Genomic DNA, 25,485 nt, shown 5'->3' on the forward strand with positions numbered 1-25,485 from the left:
TTATTGACTCAAGATATTTCAGATTTTAATTTGAAAATAATTTACAAAAATTTCTAAAAACATAATTCCACTTTGACATTATGGGCTATTGTGTAGGCCAGTGAAACAAAATCTGAATTTAATCAATTTAAAAAAAGTCAAGGGGTGTGAATACTTTCTGAAAACACTGTACATGTTGTCCCATTCCTGTGGTCGCAACATCATGCATGTGTTGACTGAGTGGGAAAAAAGGAGAAAGTGTAACCACCTACACCCACGACCCACCTGTTGTAGGCCTATATCATTTTGATACCACTCATAGATACAGCTAACAAGATTTTTTACATTTGTTTTCTTTTAATTGAACAAAACCACCCGATGAAGAAACTTTGACTTTGAAATAGCTGCTTCACACCTGACATATTGCCAAAGAGTGTCATATAATTCTTTATAATATTGTACATTCTTTGGAAAGTAAAATCCTAAAATAGAAAATGGGCAGACAATACCAGGCCGTCAATACAAGGCTATGAAAATGAATCATTATTCTAAAGAATCATACAACTGCAAGAGCTACAGTATAAAAAAATAGATTAAAATCTAATATATTTTGCCAATAAATATTACAATAATACAGCATTTACTATTTGGCCTTCTTCAGCCTCTTCATTGACATCAAGGTTCTTTCAACAGCAAATTAGTCATTTTTATGCATTTATAGACATTTTAGCTGTGACATATTTTAGCTGTGCCTCCATCTGCTCTTTTTCAAAAGGCAGCAGGAAGATCTTTGGTATGAGAGACATAGCCATCTTTTTTCCTGAAAGATACTTTAGTTTGACTTGAAAATCGTGATCTGTTAAACAGGCATAACTTCTCTACAACCTAACCACCTATATGAATTACCAGTGACTGGGTTGGTAATTGCACCAGTTAAAGACATGCTTGGGAACTTTGGTGACTACTAATTATTTGTTCAACCTCCCGCTTTGGGATGGATGTGTCAATGTGTAGTTCATACATGCATAATCTATGAGCAGAATTACTGTTTTATCTCAATTAGTCACGAAATCCCTAGTTTGAAAGCGAATGTTTTTTGTGAAGCTGTGCTGTGCCATTTTTGCCACATTTTCCCCCACATGGGCCAGCCCCCTAGCAATTTAAGTTCTAGCCAATAAGCTTCAGCCCCTCGCCATTTGACAGCTAGCAAGATGCACACACAGCAGAGCGACAGAGAGAGCAATGACTTGGTGCACATATGTGACATAGTATGCAATTTTCAGGGACAACTTTTGGCTTGTAAGCGCTACTTTCAAAACTACTGGCTAAAAAGTATACAAAAGGACAGGAGAATCTCTTTAAGCCACCACAGTTTTGCCATCAAAATTGTGATCAGTTATAATAGAACTGCCAAATGCATTGATAGCACCAGTCAACTCATGTCCTGAGTAATGATGATTAGAAAATGAATGAAAGACAAAGAATGGAAGAACATTATCACTGGAGAATCACAGAATCCCATTCATAAGGATCCTGTCCTGGTTGGCTGGACTCTGCTGCACTACCACCAACGAGCTGAGATATGTCTCTGTCGATGATCTCATTCACTGCAAAAGAGAGACACACGGGGGTTTAGTTTCAAGTCTCTTGTTGTTGGCATCTGTATAGTTGATTCAGCCATCTGAGGGCAGCATTGCCCATCTCCTAAATATAAACCAAATCACAAATGTAAAAGTAAGTAAATGACACATCAAGCAATACAACACTGACACATACAATGCAGGGCATTGTTGATACAGATGTAGGATCTTAATTTGAACCAGTTTGCTACAGCTGGAAAATAATCCTGTAGCAATAGGAAATGTGAATTATTATGTTGATTATAATTCATTAATATATTTTGTAAGGGATGATACACATTACGTTAGGGCAAATCAGGTTTAAATTTTACAAACTTTAGAAGTATTTGCATTTCCTGCTGTGCCGAGAACCTACATCTGTACATTGTATTATTTTAATGACACTCTCCATCTACAGATGTCACGCATTATGAAAAACAACCAAGCATTGAGGCCTGGTCTAAAGGTTAGAATTGGCTGTATGGTGAAACATTTTCTGGAGCTTTATCAAAGGGTGTGATCCATGTCGATGGCTGAGGCTTCGGTCTGTATTTGTGATGTCTATTTATATTCCCCACAGTGCAACAAAAACACATGGATTATAAGGCCACATATACACTGTCTATTCATAGCCTGCCCATGAAAATGTGGTGTATGAAACCCGAGCTGTGTATGAGGGTAGATGAAAGACCATATGTAAAAAAGCAAGGAAAAAAACATGTTTAATTGTCACATACACTGGACAGGTGCAGTGAAATGTGTTGTTTTACAGGGTCAGCCATAGTAGTACGGCACCCATGAAGCAAATTGGGGTTAAATCCCTTGCTGAAGGGCACAGCGACAGATGTTTCACCTTGTCGGCTTGGGTATTCAAATCATCAGGCCTTTTGGTTACTGGCCCAACGCTCTAACTGCTTACCTGCCGCCCAAACAAACATATGTAAACAAACACACAGCACCAGGCTAGCACTGTTGGTACCGAAATAACAAGTCCCTGGCTTTCCCAACCAACAGACTGACGGGAACTCAAGACAGCTTGACTGCACCAGCTCCCTTCCTCCAAGACCAGTTACAAGACACTGTAAGGGCCGTAAACTATTTTATGCTTTAAGCAAAACCAAATTACTAAACCTAAAAGATCCCAGCACTGTAAATCAATGAAATCACTGTCATTTGAAATTAAAATCGAATCAAATCAAATTTTATTTGTCACATACACTTGGTTAGCAGATGTTAATGCGAGTGTAGCGAAATGCTTGTCGTGGATTAAATCATTTGAATTAAATCATTATCACCTAATGTGGCATAAGCTTGCTGTACCCTAATTTATGTATCAGAGTCGCAGAAACCCTGTAGGGTGAAAGTCCAAGTTCAAAGAGGACCCTTCCACCAAACTCAGACCAGGGGTCTTATTTCCAAGCCATATGTAGTGAGGGGGTTGTGGGGTTGTTATGAATACCTGTCATCACTGCACTGTGACAGCTGTGCCACAGACAGTAACTGAAGAAGATTAGCATGCAAAGTACCTTTAGTCTCTTCTGTGTGATTATAGTGTCTATGCTATACCAATCACAGTTAAAAGTGTTATCTCCTCAACTAGCAACCAGGGCCCCTGCCTATAATTAACCTAGATCAGCATTCTTCAACTATGTTCCTGGAGAGCTACCTGGTAATAGGTTTTCACTCCAACCCCAGTTGTGACTAACCTGATGCAGCTGATCAACCAGCTAATTATTATAATCAGGTATGCTAGATAACCTACGGGACGGTAGCTCTCCAGGAACAGGGTTGGAGAGCCCTGACCTAGATCGTATTGTACGCAAACACACATAAACATATGTGCACAAGCGCGCACACACACATACATGGGCAGGCAGCCATGCAGCCCTGTAGGACAGCAAACAAAGACCCAGTGGGCATATGCCTATGGTGACAAGAAAACTGGGCAACAGTGACCGACTGTGTGGTTGGGACAAACACAGTCCGTCCAGCGAGAGGTGATTCATTAAAATATCTGGTCGGCATGGTGAGAGCCTGAGAGCTTAATGGTTCATTGCCTGGCCCCTGAAGGCTTGTAATTACAGCCAGCCCTACTGCTGCCTATCACCTAGCCCACAGTGCAATGGCATCCATTGATTCCTGCACTGTAATGTTCTTTATTTTTGCTTTCAAACCGATTTCTTTAAAGTAACTCCCCTGAGAATAAAATAAATAAGACCGATCAGATAGGGAAAAATCATCTATTCTACCCCTTCATTCATAACTAATGGCCCAGTAATAACTGTGCTCTAAATACCCAATATCAAACATTTTATAGTCCCGTACCCCTTTAAACATTCAACCTCCAGCTACATACCCCCTCTAGCACAAGGGTCAGCGCACTCTCAAATGTTGTTTTTTGTCATCATTGTAAACCTGCCAAACACACACTATACGATACATTTATTAAACATAAGAATAAGTGTGAGTTTTTGTCAAAAGGCAGCTCGTGGGAAGTGACAAAGAGCTCTTATAGGACCAGGTCACAAATAATAATAATCAATAATTTTGCTCTTTATTTAACCATCTTACATATACAACTTTATTTGTTCATTGAAAATTGTGAATAACTCACCACAGGTTAATGAGAAGGGTGTGCTTAAAATGATGCTCATAACTCTGCAATTTTGTTTTGTATTGGACAGAGTCTTAAATCATTTTCCACACACGGTCTGTGCCTGTATTTATTTTGTCATGCTAGTGAGGGCCTAGAATCCACTCTCACATAGGTACGTGGTTGCAAAGGACATCAGTGTCTTAACAGTGCGATTTTCCAATGCAGGATAGAAATCTGCCAGTGGCTTCTGATTAAATTACATTTTCACAGAACCGCTTGTTTCAATTTCGATGAGGCTCTCTTGTTCAGATATCGGTAAGTGGACTGGAGGCAGGGCATGAAAGGGATAACGAATCCAGTTGTTTGTGTCATCTGTTTCGGGAATGTAACTGCGTAACTGCACACCCAACTCACTCAGGTGCTTCGCTATATCACATTTGATGTCGTCCATTTGCACACAAAAAAATCATACAATGATGGAAAGACCTGTGTGTTGTCCTTGTTAATGCAGACCGAGAAGAGCTCCAACTTCTTAATCATAGCCTCAATTTTGTCCCGCACATTAAATATAGTTGCAGACAGTCCATTGAATATAGTTCCTGTAATCCTAGATTCAGATCATTCAAGTAAGAAAAAACATCCCCCAGATAGGCCAGTCGTGTGAGAAACCCGTCATCATGCAAGCTGTCAGTGTCATGTACTGTCATGTTGTGTCTTGTTTCTGTCCTTTCCCTTCACCCTGTCTCCCTCTGCTGGTCGTTGTTAGGTTACCTTTTCTCCCCCTCTTTCCCCCAGCTGTGCCTTGTCTCCTCCTAACTACCTCGTCACCCCTTTTCCCACCTGTTCCCTTTTTCCCTCTGATTAGTCCTCTATATCTCTCTCTGTTTCTGCTCCTGTCTTTGTCGGATTCTTGTTTGTGTTGTTCATGCCTGAACCAGACTATCGTCATGTTTGCTGCAACCTTGTCCTGTCCTGTCGGAACCTGCCGGTCCATCTGAGCCTACGTTTTGTTTTGTTATTAAAGAAGCTCTGTTTACGTTAATTCGCTTTTGGGTCCTCATTCACGCACCGTAACAGAAGAATCCGACCAAGAATGGACCCAGCGACTTCGGATCCTCTCCACTCAGCCGTTCGAGATCCAGGGAGCGATGCTAGGCAGACACAAGCAGGAATTGTCTGCTGCTCGACATGCCGTTGAGACCCTGGCCACCCAAGTCTCCAACCTCACAGAACAGGTTCACCATCTCCGCCTCGATCCACCGGCCACTTCCAGGGCTTTCGAATCTCCGGAGCCCAGAATCAATAACCCGCCGTGTTACTCTGGGGAGCCCACTGAATGCCGCTCGTTCCTCACCCAGTGTGATATTGTGTTTTCTCTCCAGCCCAACACTTACTCCAGGAGCACTGCTCGTGTCGCCTACGTCATATTTCTCCTTACTGGACGGGCTCGTGAGTGGGGCACGGCAATCTGGGAGGCAAGGGCTGAGTGTACTAACCAGTATCAGGACTTTAAGGAGGAGATGATACGGGTTTTTGATCGATCTGTTTTTGGGGAGGAGGCTTCCAGGGCCCTGTCTTCCCTATGTCAGGGTAATCGATCCATAACAGACTACTCTATTGAGTTTCGCACTCTTGCTGCCTCCAGTGGCTGGAACGAGCCGGCTTTGCTCGCTCGTTTTCTGGAGGGTCTCCGCGCAGAGGTAAAGGATGAGATTCTCTCCCGGGAGGTTCCTTCCAGCGTGGATTCCTTGATTGAACTCGCTATTCGCATTGAGCGACGGGTTGATCTTCGTCACCGAGCTCGTGGAAAGGAGCTCGCGTTCTCCGTTGCCCCCCTCTCCGCATCACTACCATCTTCCTCTGCCGGCTCGGGTGCTGAGCCTATGCAGCTGGGAGGTATCCGCATCTCGACTAAGGAGAGGGAACGGAGAATCACCAACCGCCTCTGTCTCTATTGCGGTTCTGCTGGTCATTTTGTCACTTCATGTCCAGTAAAAGCCAGAGCTCATCAGTAAGCGGAGGGCTACTGGTGAGCGCTACTACTCCTGTCTCTCCTTCAAGATCCTGCACTACCTTGTCGGTCCATCTACGCTGGACCGGTTCGTCAGCTTCCTGCAGTGCCTTAATAGACTCTGGGGCGGAGGGCTGTTTTATGGACGAGACCTGGGCTCGGGAACATGACATTCCTCTCAGACAGTTAAGGGAGTCCACGGCCTTGTTCGCCCTGGATGGTAGTCCTCTCCCCAGGATTCAGCGTGAGACGCTACCTTTAACCCTCACTGTTTCTGGTAATCATAGCGAAACCATTTCTTTTTTAATTTTTCGTTCACCTTTTACACCTGTTGTTTTGGGCCATCCCTGGCTAGTTTGTCATAATCCTTCCATTAATTGGTCTAGTAATTCTATCCTCTCCTGGAACGTCTCTTGTCATGTGAAATGTTTAATGTCTGCTATCCCTCCTGTTTCCTTTGTCTCTTCTTCACAGGAGGAGCCTGGTGATTTGACAGGGGTGCCGGAGGAATATCACGATCTGCGCACGGTGTTCAGTCGGTCCAGGGCCACCTCTCTTCCTCCACACCGGTCGTATGATTGTAGTATTGATCTCCTTCCGGGAACCACTCCCCCCCGGGGTAGACTATACTCTCTGTCGGCTCCCGAACGTAAGGCTCTCGAAGATTATTTGTCTGTAGCTCTTGCCGCCGGTACCATAGTCCCCTCCTCCTCTCCCGCCGGAGCGGGGTTTTTTTTTGTTAAGAAGAAGGACGGGTCCCTGCGCCCCTGCATAGATTATCGAGGGCTGAATGACATAACAGTGAAGAATCGTTATCCGCTTCCTCTTATGTCTTCAGCCTTCGAGATCCTGCAGGGAGCCAGGTTTTTCACTAAGTTGGACCTTCGTAACGCTTACCATCTCGTGCGCATCAGGGAGGGGGACGAGTGGAAGACGGCGTTTAACACTCCGTTAGGGCACTTTGAATACCGGGTTCTTCCTTTCGGCCTCGCTAACGCTCCAGCTGTCTTTCAGGCATTAGTCAATGATGTCCTGAGAGACATGCTGAACATCTTTGTTTTCGTTTACCTTGACGATATCCTGATTTTTTCACCGTCACTCCAGATTCATGTTCAGCACGTTCGACGTGTCCTCCAGCGCCTTTTAGAGAATTGTCTTTTTGTGAAGGCTGAGAAGTGCTCTTTTCATGCCTCCTCCGTCACATTTCTCGGTTCTGTTATTTCCGCTGAAGGCATTAAGATGGATCCCGCTAAGGTCCAAGCTGTCATTGATTGGCCCGTCCCTAAGTCACGCGTCGAGTTGCAGCGCTTTCTCGGCTTCGCGAACTTCTATCGTCGTTTCATCCGTAATTTCGGTCAGGTGGCAGCCCCTCTCACAGCCCTCACTTCTGTCAAGACGTGCTTTAAGTGGTCCGTTTCCGCCCAGGGAGCTTTTGATCTCCTCAAGAATCGTTTTACATCCGCACCTATCCTTGTTACACCTGACGTCTCTAGACAGTTCATTGTCGAGGTTGACGCGTCAGAGGTGGGCGTGGGAGCCATTCTTTCTCAGCGCTCCTTCTCTGACGACAAGGTCCACCCTTGCGCGTATTTTTCTCATCGCCTGTCGCCGTCGGAACGTAACTATGATGTGGGAAACCGCGAACTGCTCGCCATCCGCTTAGACCTAGGCGAATGGCGACAGTGGTTGGAGGGGGCGACCGTTCCTTTTGTCGTTTGGACTGACCATAGGAACCTTGAGTACATCCGTTCTGCCAAACGACTTAATGCGCGTCAGGCGCGCTGGGCGCTGTTTTTCGCTCGTTCCGAGTTCGTGATTTCTTATCGTCCGGGCTCTAAGAACACCAAGCCTGATGCTTTATCTCGTCTCTTCAGTTCTTCAGTAGCCTCCACTGACCCCGAGGGGATTCTCCCTGAGGGGCGTGTTGTCGGGTTGACTGTCTGGGGAATTGAGAGGCAGGTAAAGCAAGCACTCACTCAAACTCCGTCGCCGCGCGCTTGTCCCAGGAACCTTCTTTTCGTTCCCGTTCCTACTCGTCTGGCCGTTCTTCAGTGGGCTCACTCTGCCAAGTTAGCCGGCCACCCTGGCGTTCGGGGTACGCTTGCTTCCATTCGCCAGCGCTTTTGGTGGCCCACCCGGGAGCATGACACGCGTCGCTTCGTGGCTGCTTGTTCGGTCTGCGCGCAGACTAAGTCCGGTAACTCTCCTCCTGCCGGCCGTCTCAGGCCGCTTCCCATTCCCTCTCGACCGTGGTCTCACATCGCCTTAGATTTTGTCACCGGACTGCCTTCGTCAGCGGGGAAGACTGTTATTCTTACGGTTGTCGACAGGTTCTCTAAGGCGGCTCATTTTATTCCCCTTGCTAAGCTTCCTTCTGCTAAAGAGACGGCACAAATCATCATCGAGAATGTTTTCAGAATTCATGGCCTTCCGTCAGACGTCGTTTCGGACAGAGGTCCGCAATTCACGTCTCAATTTTGGAGGGAGTTTTGCCGTTTGATTGGGGCTTCCGTCAGTCTCTCTTCCGGCTTTCACCCCCAGTCTAACGGTCAAGCAGAACGGGCCAATCAGACTATTGGTCGCATCTTACGCAGTCTTTCTTTTCGCAACCCTGCGTCTTGGTCAGAACAGCTCCCCTGGGCAGAATACGCCCACAACTCGCTTCCTTCGTCTGCGACCGGGCTATCTCCTTTTCAGAGTAGCCTCGGGTACCAGCCTCCGCTGTTCTCATCTCAGTTCGCCGAGTCCAGCGTCCCCTCCGCTCAGGCTTTTGTCCAACGTTGCGAGCGCACCTGGAAGAGGGTCAGGTCTGCACTTTGCCGTTATAGGGCGCAGACTGTGAGGGCTGCTAATAAGCGTAGAACTAAGAGTCCTAGATATTGTCGCGGTCAGAGAGTTTGGCTCTCCACTCAGAACCTTCCCCTTAAGACCACTTCTCGCAAGTTGACCCCACGGTTCATTGGTCCGTTCCGTATTTCTCGGATCATTAATCCTGTCGCAGTTCGACTTCTTCTTCCGCGATATCTTCGTCGCGTCCACCCGGTCTTCCATGTCTCCTGTGTCAAGCCCGTTCTTCGCGCCCCCGCTCGTCTTCCCCCCCCCCCCCCATCCTTGTCGAGGGCGCACCCATCTACAGGGTCCGTAGGATTTTGGACATGCGTCCTCGGGGCCGTGGTCATCAGTACCTAGTAGATTGGGAGGGGTACGGTCCTGAGGAGAGGAGTTGGGTTCCCTCTCGGGACGTGCTGGACCGTGCGCTGATCGATGATTTCCTCCGTTGCCGCCAGGTTTCCTCCTCGAGTGCGCCAGGAGGCGCTCGGTGAGTGGGGGGGTACTGTCATGTACTGTCATGTTGTGTCTTGTTTCTGTCCTTTCCCTTCACCCTGTCTCCCTCTGCTGGTCGTTGTTAGGTTACCTTTTCTCCCCCTCTTTCCCCCAGCTGTGCCTTGTCTCCTCCTAACTACCTCGTCACCCCTTTTCCCACCTGTTCCCTTTTTCCCTCTGATTAGTCCTCTATATCTCTCTCTGTTTCTGCTCCTGTCTTTGTCGGATTCTTGTTTGTGTTGTTCATGCCTGAACCAGACTATCGTCATGTTTGCTGCAACCTTGTCCTGTCCTGTCGGAACCTGCCGGTCCATCTGAGCCTACGTTTTGTTTTGTTATTAAAGAAGCTCTGTTTACGTTAATTCGCTTTTGGGTCCTCATTCACGCACCGTAACAGTCAGGCATTCCTTTGGCAGCAAGAGCCTCTCGGTGGATGCTGCAGTGTACCCAAGTGGCGTCTGGAGCAACTGCTTGCACGCTCGTTACCACTCCGTTATGTCTCCCTGTCATTTTGCGGCATCAGTACAGATACCAACACATCTCGACCACCAAAGTCCATTTGATATCACAAAGCTGTCCAGCACTTAAAAAATATCCTCTCCTGTTGTCCTGGTTTCCAGTGGTTTGCAGACGAGGATGTCTTCCTTAATTGACCCCCCCATAAATGTAACAGACATATACCAGGAGCTGTGTCAGGTCCACCATGTCTGTTGACTCATCCAGCTGTAACGCATAGAATTCACTGGCTTGTTGGCGAAGAAGTAATTGTTTCAAAACATTTCCTGCCATGTCACTGATGCATCCTGAAACAGTGTTGTTTGATAAAGTCATTGTCTGTATAGCTTTTTTGGCCTTCCCCCAGCATTGTCCCAGCCATATATTTTTACCTTTATTTAACTAGGCAAGTCAGTTAAGAACAAATTCTTATTTTCAATGACGGCCTAGGAACAGTGGGTTAACTGCCTGTTTAGGGGCAGAACGACAGATTTGTACCTTGTCAGCTTGGGGGTTTGAACTTGCAACATTCCAGTTACTAGTCCAATGTTCAAACCACTAGGCTACCCTGCTGCCGATATCTGCAGCAGCAGGAAGAATGAAGTCCTCCACAATAGTATGGGGCTTGCCTGTCCTCGTCACTCGGTAGCTCACCATATAAGACTCTTCCAGCCCCTTCTTATTAATGGTATCTGCTTTTATACATAAAAGTAGTCTTAATTCTTGCTCAAAAAACTCCCGCGGCTTATTTTTCAAATTGCCGTGTTTTGTTTCTAAATGTCTGCGCAAGAGTGATGGTCTCATCAAGTTGTAAGATAGTACTTTTGCACATATAGCACATTGTAGATGAGGAAAGGCACTACTCCCAATATAAGTGTACCCCAAATCAATGTAGTTCTCATCATATTTGTGTCTCTTCGATGGTCCAACGTCCCTGTCTGTTGTTAGGTGCTTTCCCGGGTGAGGGGGCAGTAGCTCTTCGGCTGCATCAGATTCACAACTGTCAGTGTCCATGCGAGCTGGGCTAACAACAAATGTAGAATTACTGATGTGCTTGTGGAAGCAGAACAACTTTTTTTTAACCATTTAACTATTTTTGAGCAAACTGAATGAGCAGCAGCTACGTTTGACTACATACGGACCGTTAGTGGAATTCCCGAGAGAGTAACGGTTAATGTAATTTGATGTTAATTATTTGACTAGGCTACCTGTATTCGACATTGTGTTGTTATTTTGCTGAACACCAGATTGTTTAATTTTATCTTTGGCAGTAAAACGAGGATACTCAGGCGAGAAAAAAAACTCACACAAATGTATAGCGCCGTTAAAAAATATACTGTTTGAAAATGTTAGAATATTTAAATGTTTTATATAAATGTTTTTAATAATAAAAATACATATTTTTATATTAATCACATTTTTATTTGCCGTACCCTCAACAGCATTGCGCATACCCCAGTACCCCAGTTTGGGAATACCTGCCCTAGAGAACATTTATCATCTGAGCCTCTTACCATCATCCAGTGTGATCTCCTGGAGCCCCATGTTGCCGAGAGGCAGCTTCTCCTCTGGTTCCTGCTTGATGTTCACTTTCCCATGGTCGTTTGAGAAATGGAAATGGGGGGCCGGGGGACACTCCTGGGGGTCACTACTAGAGGCCAGGCCCTGGGCTCTGCTGGGGGACAGTTGCCTCAGAGGACCCCCAGAGGAGGCTGATGCTGACGGGGAGGTGGAGCAGGTTGCTTGTGCTCCAGGGGTGGGGGAATACGAGGCAGGCAAGTTTCTTGCAGAGTGATAGCTCAGATTATACTCAGCCTGTAGGGCTACCAGATCAGAGTCTGATTGGGAGCAGTGGTAGCTTAGAGAGTGCAGCTGGGTTGTATTCTGGGTGTGGTTTCCCGCAGACTGGAGAGTGGCGCCAGAGAGATCAGGTCCAATGAGGTTCTGGTACATTTCCCTATGAGGGCTGGAGGCAGCTGGTCTGGTCTGGGCAGACTGAGGTCGATTGACCTGGGGTGCGGCAGGGCCAGGTCTCATGGGAGAGCTGGCCTGGCCACTGTAAGGCACATTGTGTTGTGTGACCTGATAGACAGGCCTTGTCCGAATGGGTGGCATGGGGTCAGGTGTATGCACAAGGCTTATCTGCTGGTATCCCATACGGGGGCTGTAGCTGTGGAGGTGAGGGGAGTGCTGAAGAGGCGAGGAGCAAGAGGGAGTGTATGCTGCCTGGGAGGGTGGATCACAAGGCACTGGGTGACCACCAGAGGAACCATACAAGGGCTTGTCCTGAGAGAAGGCCCCGTCTGGAGAAGTCAGCTGGCTGCTGGTTGGATCTAGGCCAGGGGGATTGGTGCAGGTAGACAGATAGGCTGAGTCTCCGTGCTCTTGCTTCACCCGAGTAGCCACAACTGCACAGTCAATGGCAGTGGGATAATGGTGTGGAGAAGCACCAGCCAAGTATGTGAAGTTTTGTGTCTGGCTTCTTCTCCTCTTCCCGTTACACACATAGAACTGCACCTGGATTGCAGAGCTCACAGTTGTGTTGTGGTAGGTAGGAATCTCAACCACGATTCTGGACTGCAAAGAGAACGTTTCAAAATTATTTATTATCTATTCAAGGGATTCACGGTTTCTGTGAGGTCCATTTCATGTAACTTTTATTAACGTAATGTACATTACTACTTACTATTTTACTCTTTTCACCAATAACTTTTCCATCAACTTCCCATTGTGTGTGTCCATCTGGAGAGATAAAACATCACAATTAATAACACGTTAATAAACCTCTGCTAAAGTTGGGCAGCATCACCATCTCTTACCAGGGCTTTTCTCCAGGAAGATGACCTTTGACTCTGGGGATATGTTGGATCCGGTGATGACCATCTCCTCTCCCCCACTGACCAAGCAGCTGACGGGACTGCAGCTCTCCATCTGGGGAAGGTCTGTGGCCGAGCGCTGGGCTGCAAGCCAATTACATTTAACTATTAAATATACTATACAGTAAAACAACATTACTGTATAAAATAAATTCAAGGGGAAACCTCTGACTTCTAGTTATAGCCTTGCCTAATTATTATAGCCAATAACTTAATACAGGTTACATAAATAAAGAGTATTCCTGGTCAAGTCGGCAGGGTAGCCTAGCGGTTAGAGTGTTGGACTAGTAACCAAAAGGTTGCAAGATCAAATCCCCGAGCTGACAAGGTAAAAATGTGTTGTTCTCCCCCTGAACAAGGCAGTTAACCCACTGTTCCTAAGCTGTCATTGAAAATAAGAATTTGTTCTTAACTGACTTGTTAAATAAAGGTAAAAAAAAATGTAAAGTCCCATAATGGAGAAAAACTCAGGACTCTATGAATCATGTACATGTATCTTTGAATGTTTGTACATACCATATACCAGAGACCATCAACTAGAGGATGGTCAGGGGGCCGGTACATAATTACAGATAATTTGTGGACCAGATATATTTAACTAAAACATAATAATTTCAAACCTTGCTACATTTGTATACGATCATATATATATTTCTCTATTATGCATGGGAATAATTTGGAACAGATTTCCAAAATGATGATATGCTGGTGTTTTTAGTCTTTTATGTCCAACAATCTATAAAAAATATATCTTAAAAAAAAATATATATATATTATTATTTTTTGCTCAGAAAAATAAAATCCCGCGCGGGCCAAATTTGGCCTGTGGGCCGCCAGTTGGGGAACCCTGCCATATACAATATGTAGCCCTACTGAAGATACTCACAGCACTCCACAGGAATAGAGGCAGCTTGCAGACACATGACCTTTCCACTGGGCTGAGGGATATACACACGGAATGCCACTCGCACACGCGTGTTCTTCCTCCCGATGTCTGTCTCCCCCTTCCTGAGCTCAATGTCAGAGTTCCTCAGCTTCAAGATGCCTGCACAGTCAATACTATAGAGGGGGACAAGACAACATTATATAAAGGCCATTTGAATATAAAAGCTAAAAATGGAATATACACTGCTCAAAAACAATTAAGGGAACACTAAAATAACACATCCTCGATCTGAATTAATGAAATGTTCTTATTAAATACTTTTTCCTTTACATAGTTGAATGTGCTGACAACAATATCACACAAAAATGATCAATGGAAATCTAATTTATCAACCCATGGAGGTCTGGATTTGGAGTCACACTCAAAATTAAAGTGGAAACCACACTCCAGGCTGATCCAACTTTGATGTAATGTCCTTAAAACAAGTCAACATGAGGCTCAGATGTGTGTGTGGCCTCCACATGCCTGTATGACCTCCCTACAACGCCTGGGCATGCTCCTGATGAGGTGACGGATGGTCTCCTGAGGGATCTCCTCCCAGACCTGGACTAAAGCATCCGCCAACTCCTGGACAGTCTGTGGTGCAATGTGGCGTTGGTGGATCTCGGTACCTAATGGCAGTCAGGCTACCTCTGGCGAGCACATGGAGGTGCGGCCCCCCAAAGAAATGCCACCCCACACCATGACTGACCCACCGCCAAACCGGTCATGCTGGAGGATGTTGCAGGCAGCAGAACGTTCTCCACGGCGTCTCCAGACTCTGTCACGTCTGTCACATGTGCTCAGTGTGAACCTGCTTTCATCTGTGTAGAGCACAGGGCGCCAGTGGCGAATTTGCCAATCTTGGTGTTCTCTGGCAAATGCCAAACGTCCTGCACGGTGTTGGGCTGTAAGCACAACCCCCACCTGTGGATGTCGGGCCCTCATACCACCCTCATGGAGTCTGTTTCTGACCGTTTGAGCAGACACATGCAAATTTGTGGCCTGCTGGAGGTCATTTTTCAGGGCTCTGCCAGTGCTCCTCCTTGCACAAAGGCGGAGGTAGCGGTCCTGCTGCTGGGTTGTTGCCCTCCTATGGCCTCCTCCACGTCTCCTGATGTACTGGCCTGTCTCCTGGTAGCGCCTCCATGCTCTGGACACTACGCTGACAGACACAGCAAACCTTCTTGCCACAGCTCGCATTGATATGCCATCCTGGATGAACTGCACTACCTGAGCCACTTGTGTGGGTTGTAGACTCCGTCTCATGCTACCACTAGAGTGAAAGCACCGCCAGCATTCAAAAGTGACCAAAACATCAGCCAGGAAGCATAGGAACTGAGAAGTGGTCTGTGGTCACCACCTGCAGAACCACTCCTTTATTGGGGGTGTCTTGCTAATTGCCTATAATTTCCACCTGTTGTCTATTCCATTTGCACAACAGCATGTGAAATTTATTGTCGATCAGTGTTGCTTCCTAAGTGGACAGTTTGATTTCACAGAAGTGTGATTGACTTGGAGTTACATTGTGTTGTTTAAGTGTTCCCTTTATTTGTTTGAGCAGTGTAGTAAGCTAATAAAATAGGCCCATATGAATAGTTCAAGTTTTTCATGTGTAATTTGATGGTGTTATGCAGTTTGTTGATTAGTCACAACATGTATCAGATAGTGTGAGAAAGATCTAGTCTTGAGACAAAATAATACCTGGATTTTTCTACTATGGAAGGCAGCCACATTTCCATGACAAAATAAACTCAGCAAAAAAGGAAACCTCCCTTTTTCAGGACCCTGTCTTCCAAAGATAATTCGTAAAAATCCAAATAACTTCACAGATCTTCATTGTAAAGGGTTTAAACACGGTTTCCCATGCCTGTTCAATGAATCATAACCAATTAATGAACATGCACCTATGGAATGGTCGTTAAGACACTAACAGCTTACAGATGGTAGGCAATGAAAGTCACAGAAAACTTAGGACACTAAAGAGGCCTTTCTACTGACTCTGAAAAACACCAAAAGAAAGATGCCCTTATCTGCGTGAACGTGCCTTAGGCATGCTGCAAGGAGGCATGAGGACTGCAGATGTGGCCAGGGCATAAAATTGCAATGTCCGTACTGTGAGACGCCTAAGACAGCAATACAGGAAGACAGGATGGACAGCTGATCGTCCTCGCAGTGGCAGACCACGTATAACAACACAGGATCGGTACATCCGAACATCACACCTGCGGGACAGGTACAGGATGGAAACAACAACTCTTCGAGTTACACCAGGAATGCACAATCCCTCCATCAGTGCTCAGATTGTCCGCAATAGGGTGAGAGAAGCTGGACTGAGGGCTTGTAGGCCTGTTGTCCTCACCAAACATTACCGGCAACAATGGGCACAAACCCACCGTCGCTGGACCAGACAGGACTGGCAAAAAGTGCTCTTCACTGACGAGTCGCGGTTTTGTCTCACCGGGGGTGATGGTCAGATTCGAGTTTATCGTCGAAAGAATGAGCGTTACACCCAGGCCTGTACTCTGGAGTGGGATCGATTTGGAGGTGTAGGGTCCGTCATGGTCTGGGGCGGTGTGTCACAGCATCATCGGACTGAGCTTGTTGTCATTGCAGGCAATCTCAATGCTGTGCGTTACAGGGAAGACGTCCTCCTCCCTCATGTGGTACCCTTCCTGCAGGCTCATCCTGACATGACCCTCCAGCATGACAATGCCATCAGCCACACTGCTCGTTCTGTGCATGATTTCCTGCAAGACAGGAATGTCAGTGTTCTGCCATGGCCAGCGAAGAGCCCGGATCTCAATCCCATTGAGCACGTCTGGGACCTGTTGGATCGGAGGATGAGGGCTTGGGCCATGAGGGCTTGGGCCATGGAAACTTGCAGGTGCCTTGGTGGAAGAGTGGGGTAACAACTCACAGCAAGAACTGGCAAATCTGGTGCAGTCCATGAGGATGAGATGCACTGCAGTATTTAATGCAGCTGATTTTGACCCCCCTTTGTTCAGGGACACATTATTCAATTTCTGTAAGTCACATGTCTGTGGAACTTGTCCAGTTTATGTCTCAGTTGTTGAATCTTGTTATGTTCATACAAATATTTACACATGTTAAGTTTGCTGAAAATAAATGCAGTTGACAGTGAGAGGACATTTCTTTTTTTGCTGAGTTTAGCAAAGCTATGGTCTGTTAAAAAATGTTTTCACTATGTAGAAATATGCTTATTCTTCAGATGACAACCCTAACCCATTTTTACATGCTATGATCTGTTCTAAATCTTAAAAAAGGAATAGAATTCACAGTGGAAACCATTTTACATTTTAGATCATAAAACCAATAAATCAGAAGCACAAATGTTATATTTTTAGCATTTGAAAACATAAATCTTGCATGGTTATGACCAGTACCTGCTGGACATATTGTTTTCGGGGAGCAGAGGTATTTCCAGAACCTTTGTACTGCTTATTACACTTTCCTGGCAAGCAGTAGCCACCGTTTTCCCTGTTACTCTGTGCACCTGGTAGAAGGCATGCGGTCTCAAGTAGCGATCGTCTGCCGTTCCAATGAAAATCTGCAGGTTGACTGGCTTCTCGTTGTATCCAATGAGCTGAAAATGAAACCAATCCATAGAGATATTAATAAGCATACTATTGAAGCATACTAGAGCATTTGATTTACAAAGCTATAAATACACTGTTTCACTTCTTCTTATGAGCACTATTTTTCTGAGCTGTTTTCTAAGCAGACCTGATTATAATGTGATTATAATGACAACATGAACTGAATAATGTATATTTCACACGCATAACTGTGTTCATCATGTTTGGGTCTATTTATAAACAGTATGCCAAAACAATACCAAAGCTCTGTACAGATAGCATTACACTCAGAGAACGTCTAAAATGTGACCTGAAGGATGAGCACTATTTAGTTTACTTATGGAGGGTTTGTAGTGCGCTTTCCCTACAGGAGTCCTGTAAGGAATATCCAGAATTGCCCGCAATGAAATGTCCAAATTGAAACCAATTGAGGTCACCACAAATTTGTTGTGCCATAAAGGAGCATGAGATTGAGGAATGTTGAACCCGCCTATGTGATGTAATGTACGGGGAAACACTGTTAGTGGCATTACAGAGGACTAGAGAGTGAAGCTGTGTGGCTTTAGCATCAGAGTCAATTCAATGTAACACTTCCTTTGATATCTCAAGATATAACACGTTGATTGACACTTCAAGGCTACAACTGAACTGCAAACAGCAGCTAATCAAAACACAATTTATGCGAACCAGGCATAACGTTTTAACCATTTTCTGTTTTGCTTTGATCTCTTTAGAGACCCTCAAAGTTTGCATTGTATCAATAGCACAATCATATTGATATTCTAGGTGAGAGCCTGACACTGACCCTCTATAGATACATTTGTCATGTTGACTTGGATTTACATAGAAGGTGTCTAAATACTTTAGCTGTGCTAGATTGAGCATGCCAAGTTAAAATACTAATTGAATCCAGGTCTGGTGTCATGATTTTGTGTAAGTCTTGCTTTTTACCTTGACTAAAGGGTGTCCACCTGAGGCAGCCTTGATGGCCCCCCGACTGCCCTCTGTCTCATAGTGGGCCCTGTGGTGGCCCCGCGGCTGCACATCCACCTTCAGCTCACACTGGCCAAACTGGCTGGGCAGGGGCCAGTCCAGAGGGGGCAGGGACGAGGTTCTGGGTGGGGGAGGCAACACAGGGCTGTATTAATTAGGCAGCAAATGGAAGAAAACAGACTGAAACAGGGAGGGAACTACCTGAACTTGTCCAATAAGCAATGCTCATTTTAAATGTCGTTTTTTTTTGTTACGTTTTGGTAAATTTTGCTACAGTGTGTGCACTAATGAATATGACCCAGCAGTTCTTTCTCATAAACATAGTCATTCAGATTTGGTGTTAAAAATACCATGGGGGTCTGTGTTTTGTTCTTCACCTTTAGTTAAGCTGTGCTGACCCTTTGCCTTGCTAGGGTTCTATGGTAGTACAATGTCTGCACCATGCTGAGTGATCGGGGAAATGAGAGCACGTTTTCAACCAGTGGTTGGCATTATGAAGCACGCATGTGAGTATTGATGCCAATGTGATTATGAATAACAAACCTGAAAAGGGGTGTGTTGCCAAGTTTGGGTTTGCTCCAGGTGAAGTGTGAGGGAACCGAGAGAAAAAGTTCTTCAAAAAGACCATCCTGTTTTAGAGTAGACTCAGACTCCTCTGCAGGTGAATCCAGGTTAGGCAAAGCCGCTCTGTGGTCTTCCAGCCTCTGCCCGGAATCTCCCTGTGCTTGCAATAGACCCATGTGATGAGAGGTCCTCCTGGTCTTGGACGGAACGTCTACCTCAGGGAAGCTGTACAGGAGGGCCCCCATGGCACCAGGGCTTCCAACCACCCAGGTATCCTCTGTCACACTGCCCCTGGGAGAGTGGCCCGGTGTGGGGCTGGGGGAGTGGTGTGGCGAGGGGGAGGGGGAGGCTAAGTGGACGTCGGCACTGGAGTGCCTTCTTTTCCCACAAGGGGATGTGGGTCTTGAGCCAGACCTGGAGGTGGGACGCAGGTTCAGCCAGTTCTCATCTGTGACGCTGTTGCGCGGGGAGTGACAGGGGGACTGGCGGGGCGACTGGTGGGGGGACCCGCGAGGGGACTGTCGGGGCGAGAGTGAGTAGGTGTTCATGAAGTACTGCTGCTGCCACAGCTCTACCCCAAATCCCCCTGCGGCCTGGCCCTGTGGCGAGCAGACAGGGGAGACCAGGGGAGAGGCCAGCGGGGAGCCCAGGGTGAAGCGGGCGGCCGCCTCGTTTAGCTCAGCCTCCACGTCGTCATACACATGGGAGAAGGACTCGCAGGAAGACATGTCAGACAGCCAGCTCCTGGAGGACAGGCTGCTGCAGGGGCTGGGGTTCAGGGAGGATGAGTCCCTGTAACAGGGGTCCAGGGACAGGTAGAGGTGGTCCGTGGACAAGGAACGCTCGTGGCTGCACTCCCCCCCACCATCTGCCCCGCTGATGAGCACGGCATCCTGGCTGGAGACCAGCTCTTGGTGACTAATGGATGTGATTTGGATGCTTGGGCAGTCAAATGCCTTGGGGATGTGTCCAGTGGCACTGTATCTGGAACCGTGATCTTCATAGCTGGAGCTAGGGTGGTAGTTACCATGGGCCTGCAGAGGAGCCTGGTTAGAGACAGCTTGATGGCGCTGGTGACTCTGTTGTACGTCCTGGGCCTGGCCAATAGGCTGGGTGGTGTAGTATTGCGTGCTGTCATCAGGGTCTGGACCAGCTGGGTATAGAAAGAAAGTAGGCCAATTGAGAGGGTTGTTCATTTGCAATGAAAAGTGTCTACTCTTTAGAGCGTAGCAGATAAAAACAGTGACACTGCGCCCTGTATTAATCCGGAGTCCAGACAAAGGAACAGACAAACAAATTATAATTCTTTGATCTGTTACTCTCTATTTGCATCTAACAGACAACAGCCTAGACTAGCCATCTATAGGTTAACCCACTGGGAAAGGTTTGTCATAAATGCCATTGCAGTCTCTACAAAATGTGGGGAAGACTGACCTGTTTAGCAGGGGCCACTGTGGAATGGCGATATATAGATTAACAGCAGCACTCGCCAGGCTAATTCGTATAACTGTATGTGCTCACAGCTGTCAACAGAGCAGAAGCAGCAGCATTAGAAGTGGCCTACTACTAATAAACAGTTTCACACAGGACACACGCCCACACACACTGTTTCTCTCTGGCCTGGTCTGGTCTGCATGCAAAATGCAAAGAGGGTGAAAGGTCAAATGGCTGATTGTGCCTTGATATGGAGCACATAAAATAATTGCCTTTGGCCTTGACTTATTTGCAAATGCAATGAATGTAATGAATATAAATATTATCTGATGCAACATGGGCTCAGCAACCCCTCTGGCTGAGTGGTAGAGTGTGGCGCCTGAATGAGCTGCGGGTGCCATTTACAACCGTTAGAAATAAGGAAGGAAACAGACAAGAGAAGGGCTTATGGCAAGAAGGGAGTGGGCGGCTGTTATTATGATTTATGCTCTTATATTACAGTAGACATGACCTTTCACTTTTCATACCCCAATGTCGCTGGCATTTGACCCCTTATGAGTCCCTTTCTACTGAAAACTGCTGCTGAAATCTTTATCTAAAATGGCAAAATGGGCAGTTGTCAGTAAAATAGTATTTTATCCTACAAAGTACATAGTTATACACTGAGTATAACAACCTTAAGAACACCTTCGTAATATTGAGTTGCACCCCCCCCCCCCCCGAATGGCACACATACACAATCCATGTCTCAATTGTCTCTAGGCTTAAAAATCCTTCTTTACCTTTCTCCTCCCCTTCATCTACACTGATTGAAGTGGATTTAAAGTTGCACTATGCAGAACTCGCTACACCATTTCCTGGTTGCTATAACTCTAGTTCGCCTATTTTCAGTTTTTGTAACAAAATAAGCTGGTATAGTGTAAAGAATTATTATACCATCTAAACCTCTGTGAAATATATTTTCGATAATCAAAAATATTGTATTTTCAGTTGGTGACAAAACCAAAAGTAAAAGAGCAAAAACACCACTTAAGAACAGGAAGCATAGAAATAGCGCACATAGAACAGATCTACAACTTCTTAAGACTTACTTTAAAGTAGAATGATAGATCTATAACTCACATTTCTGTGAATTTGGTCAGGTTGCCCAAAAAGTTACATATTGCCATTTTAACAAGTGACATCCATAAGGGATCATAGCTTTCACCTGGATTCACCTGGTCAGTCTATGTCATGGAAAGAGCAGGTGTTCATAATGTGTTGTGCACTCAGCGTATATTGAGCCTCTGGGATTTTGCATGTCAGTGCTGTCCAAATTTCAACTGGACCAGGATCTGATTAGATATAATCCAATGTATCAGTGCAATGTATAACTGTGTAATAAACTCAGTGGTGGAAAATTGCCCAATTGTCATACTTGAGTATAAATAAAGATACCGTAATAGAAAATGACTCAAGTAAAAGTGAAAGTCTCCCAGTAAAATACTACTTGAGTAAGAGTCTAAAAAGTATTTGGTTTTAAATATAATGAACTATGTAATTCCATATATTAAAGCAAACCAGATGGCAAAATTGTCTTGTTTTATTTTTACAGATAGCCAGGGGCACGCTCCAACACTCAGACATCATTTACAATAAAGCATTTGTGTTTAGTGAGGTAGGCCAGAACAGAGGCAGTAGGGATGACAATGGGATGTTCTCTTGATAAGTGCATGAATTGGACCATTTTCCTGTACTGCTAATGAGTACTTTTGGGTGTCGGGGGAAAATGTTTGGAGTAAAAATTATACTGACCTAAAATATAAACGCAACATGTAAAGTGTTGGTTCCATGTTTCATGAGCTGAAATAAAACATCCCAGAAATTTGCCACATGCACAAAAAGCTTATTTATCTCAAATTGTGTGCACAAATTTGCGTACATCCCTGAAAGTGAGCAGTACGTCCAACCGGCCTCACAACCACAGACCACGTGTAACCATGCTATTCCAGGATCTACACATCCTGCTTCACCTGCAGGATTGTCTGAGACCAGCCATCCGGACAGCTGATGAAACTGTGGGTTTGCACAATCAAATAATTTCTGCACAAACTGTCAGAAAACATCTCAGGGAAGCTTATCTGCGTGCTCGTCGTCCTCTCCAGGGTCTTGACCTGACTGCAGTTTGTCGTATTAACCGACATCAGTGGGCAAATGCTCACCTTCGATGGCCACTGGCACGCTGGAGAAGTGTGCCCTTCACAGATAAATCCCGATTTCAACTGTACCGGGCAGGTGGAAGACAGTGTGTATGGCAACGTGTTGGTGAGCAGTTTGCTGATGTCAACGTTGTGAACAGAGTGCCCCATGGTGGAGGTGGGGTTATGGTATGGGCAGGGATAAGCTACAGACAACAAACACAATTGCATTTTATTGATGGCAATTTGAAAGCACAGAGATACCGTTACGAGATCCTGAGGCCCATTATCGTGCCATTGACCCGCTATCACCTCATGTTTCAGCATGACAACATACAGCCAGCCCCATGTCGCAAGGATCTGCACACAATTCCTGGAAGCTGAAAATGTCCCAGTTCTTCCATGGCTTGCATATTCACCAGACATGTCACCCATTGGGCATGTTTGGGATTCTCTGGATCGACATGTACTACAGCGTGTTTCAGTTCCCGCCAAATCCAGCAACTTCGCACAGCCATTGAAGAGGAGTGGGGCAATAATCAACAGCCTGGTCAACTCTATGCGAAGGAGATGTGTCACGCTGCATGAGGCAAATGGTGGTCACACCAGATACTGGCTGGTTTTCTGATCCACACCTCTACCTCTTTTTTTAAGGTACAGTGCCGTGAAAACCATCCCTTCCCTAAAATGTTGCATATTTTTTATACTGAATGTTATCAGATCTTCAACCAAAACGTAATATTAGATAAAGGGAACCTGAGTTTACAAATAAATAATAAAAAGTGAAATTAAAAAAATTGATACTTACTCTATTTAATTAACAAAGTTACGCAACACCCAATTCCCCTGTGTGAAAAAGCAATTGCCTCCTTACACTCAATACATTGCAAATGCTTCCTGTAGTCGTTGATCAGTCTCACATCGCTGTGGAGGAATTTTGGCCCACTCTTGCATGCAGAACTGCTTTAACTCAGAGGTTTTCAAGAATGAACTGCTCATTTCAAGTTCTGCCACAACATCTCAATTGGGATTAGGTCTGGACTTTGACTAGGCCCTTCCAAACTTCAAATGTGTTGCTTTTTTGACATTTTCATGTAGACTTGATCGTGTGTTTTGGATCATTGTCTTGCTGCATGACCCAGCTGCATTTCAGCTTCAGCGCACAGATGGAGAATTCATGGTTCCTTCTATTAAGGGAAGTAATCCAGGTCCTGAGGAAAATAAGAAAATCATCCCCAAACCATCACACTACCACCACCATGCTTGACTGTTGGTATAAGGTTCTTACTGTGGAATACAGAGTTTGGTTTTCGCCAGGCATAATGGGACCCATGTTGTCCAAAAAGTTATACTTTTGACTCATCTGTCCATAAAACATTCCTCCAAGAGTCTTGATGATCATCCAGGTGATTTTTGGCAAACTTGAGTCAACTTTTTGGACGAGATGAGTCCCATTGGGACGGCAGGAAGCCTAGTGGTTGGAGTGAGCTGACAAGGTACAAATCTGTCATTGTGCCCCTGAACAAGGCAGTTAACCCACTGATCCCTGGTAGGCTGTCATTGTAAATAATAATTAATTTGTTCATAACTGACTTTCCTAGTTAAATAAATTGTCTGGTACAGATACCCCAAATAAACTACTTAAGTAGTACTGTCAAGTATTTTCCCTTAAGTACTTTACACCAGTGAATAAACTCCACATAATTCAGAATGGCTGGTGTATTATGCAATGTGATCGTAAAACACTGGTCTAGTATTTTACATGTGTGTTATATGTTTTAGAACTGTCAAAATATTCCTGTTGCCTAAGTAAGCTACACATTTAAAGATATAACAAGTAAATGCTTATTCAACTGAATCTGACAGTCTAGGTTTATTAGGCTACAATTGATACCTTACAACGGGGATAATTAACTAGATTCAGCAGCGGGACGATTTTTTTCTTGAGTGGGTGGTTTAGGGGGCCAGAACATAATTGCAAATCATTTGTAGACCAGATATATTTGATTAAAACACAATTTCAAACCTTGTTTACATTTGTGTACAATCACATATCTCTTTATTATGCGTACTTTGGAACAGATTTCAAACATTTAAATCACTTGGGAGATGATTTGCTGGTGTTTTTACAGTATTTTATGTTCCAGAAAATTTTGGGGCCAAATAAAATCACCCGCGAGCCAAATTCGGTCCGTGGGCCGCCAGTTGGTGAACCCTGCCCTACAAGACAGTAGCGACACATATAGGTCAATGACTGCAGCCTACATTCGTAGTTCTTCTACTTTGGCTCCAGGACCAGGTAGCCAAGGCAAATTGGCATCGAATGGTTAACTTTATAACATTCTATTACGGCTTTGGCGAATACATTGTTGCATCAAAAAAAGAAGAGAACTCACCTACGGGGCCTAGCTGTTGTTGCGCCTCCTCCCCGAAAATAAGTCTGAAGTCCAGCTCCTCATTGCCGCTAAAATTTACAGTACTCATTCGGTCTGACGAGTCGTTTTTTTTTTTTGCCGTTGTTTCAGAACTGCATTCAAGATTTTAACGATGTAAGGAGGAAATACTTTTTGTTTTTACTATTAACAGCAAGAAGCCTATCCGAAGTTGTAAATAGTTAAAACGACTCCAAAATGCGTGTTCCCTCCAGACGACATTTATAACGACGTTATAATCTCTCAATACTTTACCAGTTCAGTTATGCAAATAAAAAAGACGCATAGACAATAGTTTGTCTGTAGTTATTCTCGATTACCCTTGAAGAAGCAGTCAGTCTACTCACTAAACTTCCATATTACAAACAAAGCATTGACAGACAGCTCCGTTCATGACGTCAGCTAAATCCACCACAGGCATCAGCCTGCGTACAAGTACAGTAGCTGGTGAGAGATTATTA

At 45.2% G+C, this 25,485-nt stretch overlaps 1 protein-coding gene across 2 annotated transcripts; it reads right to left on the bottom strand.

Moving 5' to 3' along the window:
* On the bottom strand, window positions 1-25,481 carry nfatc3b (nuclear factor of activated T cells 3b). Of its 2 annotated transcripts, none has more exons than XM_021576146.3 (9): window positions 24,989-25,481; window positions 18,961-20,134; window positions 18,376-18,538; window positions 17,233-17,432; window positions 13,787-13,959; window positions 12,844-12,984; window positions 12,711-12,766; window positions 11,539-12,601; window positions 1-1,586 (listed from the first exon to the last, which is right to left on the bottom strand). In XM_021576146.3, the coding sequence occupies exons 1-9, from the start codon at window positions 25,074-25,076 to the stop codon at window positions 1,477-1,479; spliced, it is 3,168 nt and encodes a 1,055-aa protein (XP_021431821.3). In that variant the 5' UTR covers window positions 25,077-25,481; the 3' UTR covers window positions 1-1,476. The 2 variants fall into 2 exon arrangements, with proteins under 2 accessions (XP_021431821.3, XP_090067984.1); XM_090211858.1 differs by lacking the exon at window positions 24,989-25,481 and adding an exon at window positions 20,416-20,526.
* Between the last annotated feature and the right edge of the window lie 4 nt (window positions 25,482-25,485).

This window comes from Oncorhynchus mykiss, chromosome 2, assembly GCF_057628025.1.
Source record: "Oncorhynchus mykiss isolate SJ-2025 chromosome 2, ASM5762802v1, whole genome shotgun sequence".
In the NCBI taxonomy this organism is placed as follows: domain Eukaryota; kingdom Metazoa; phylum Chordata; class Actinopteri; order Salmoniformes; family Salmonidae; genus Oncorhynchus; species Oncorhynchus mykiss.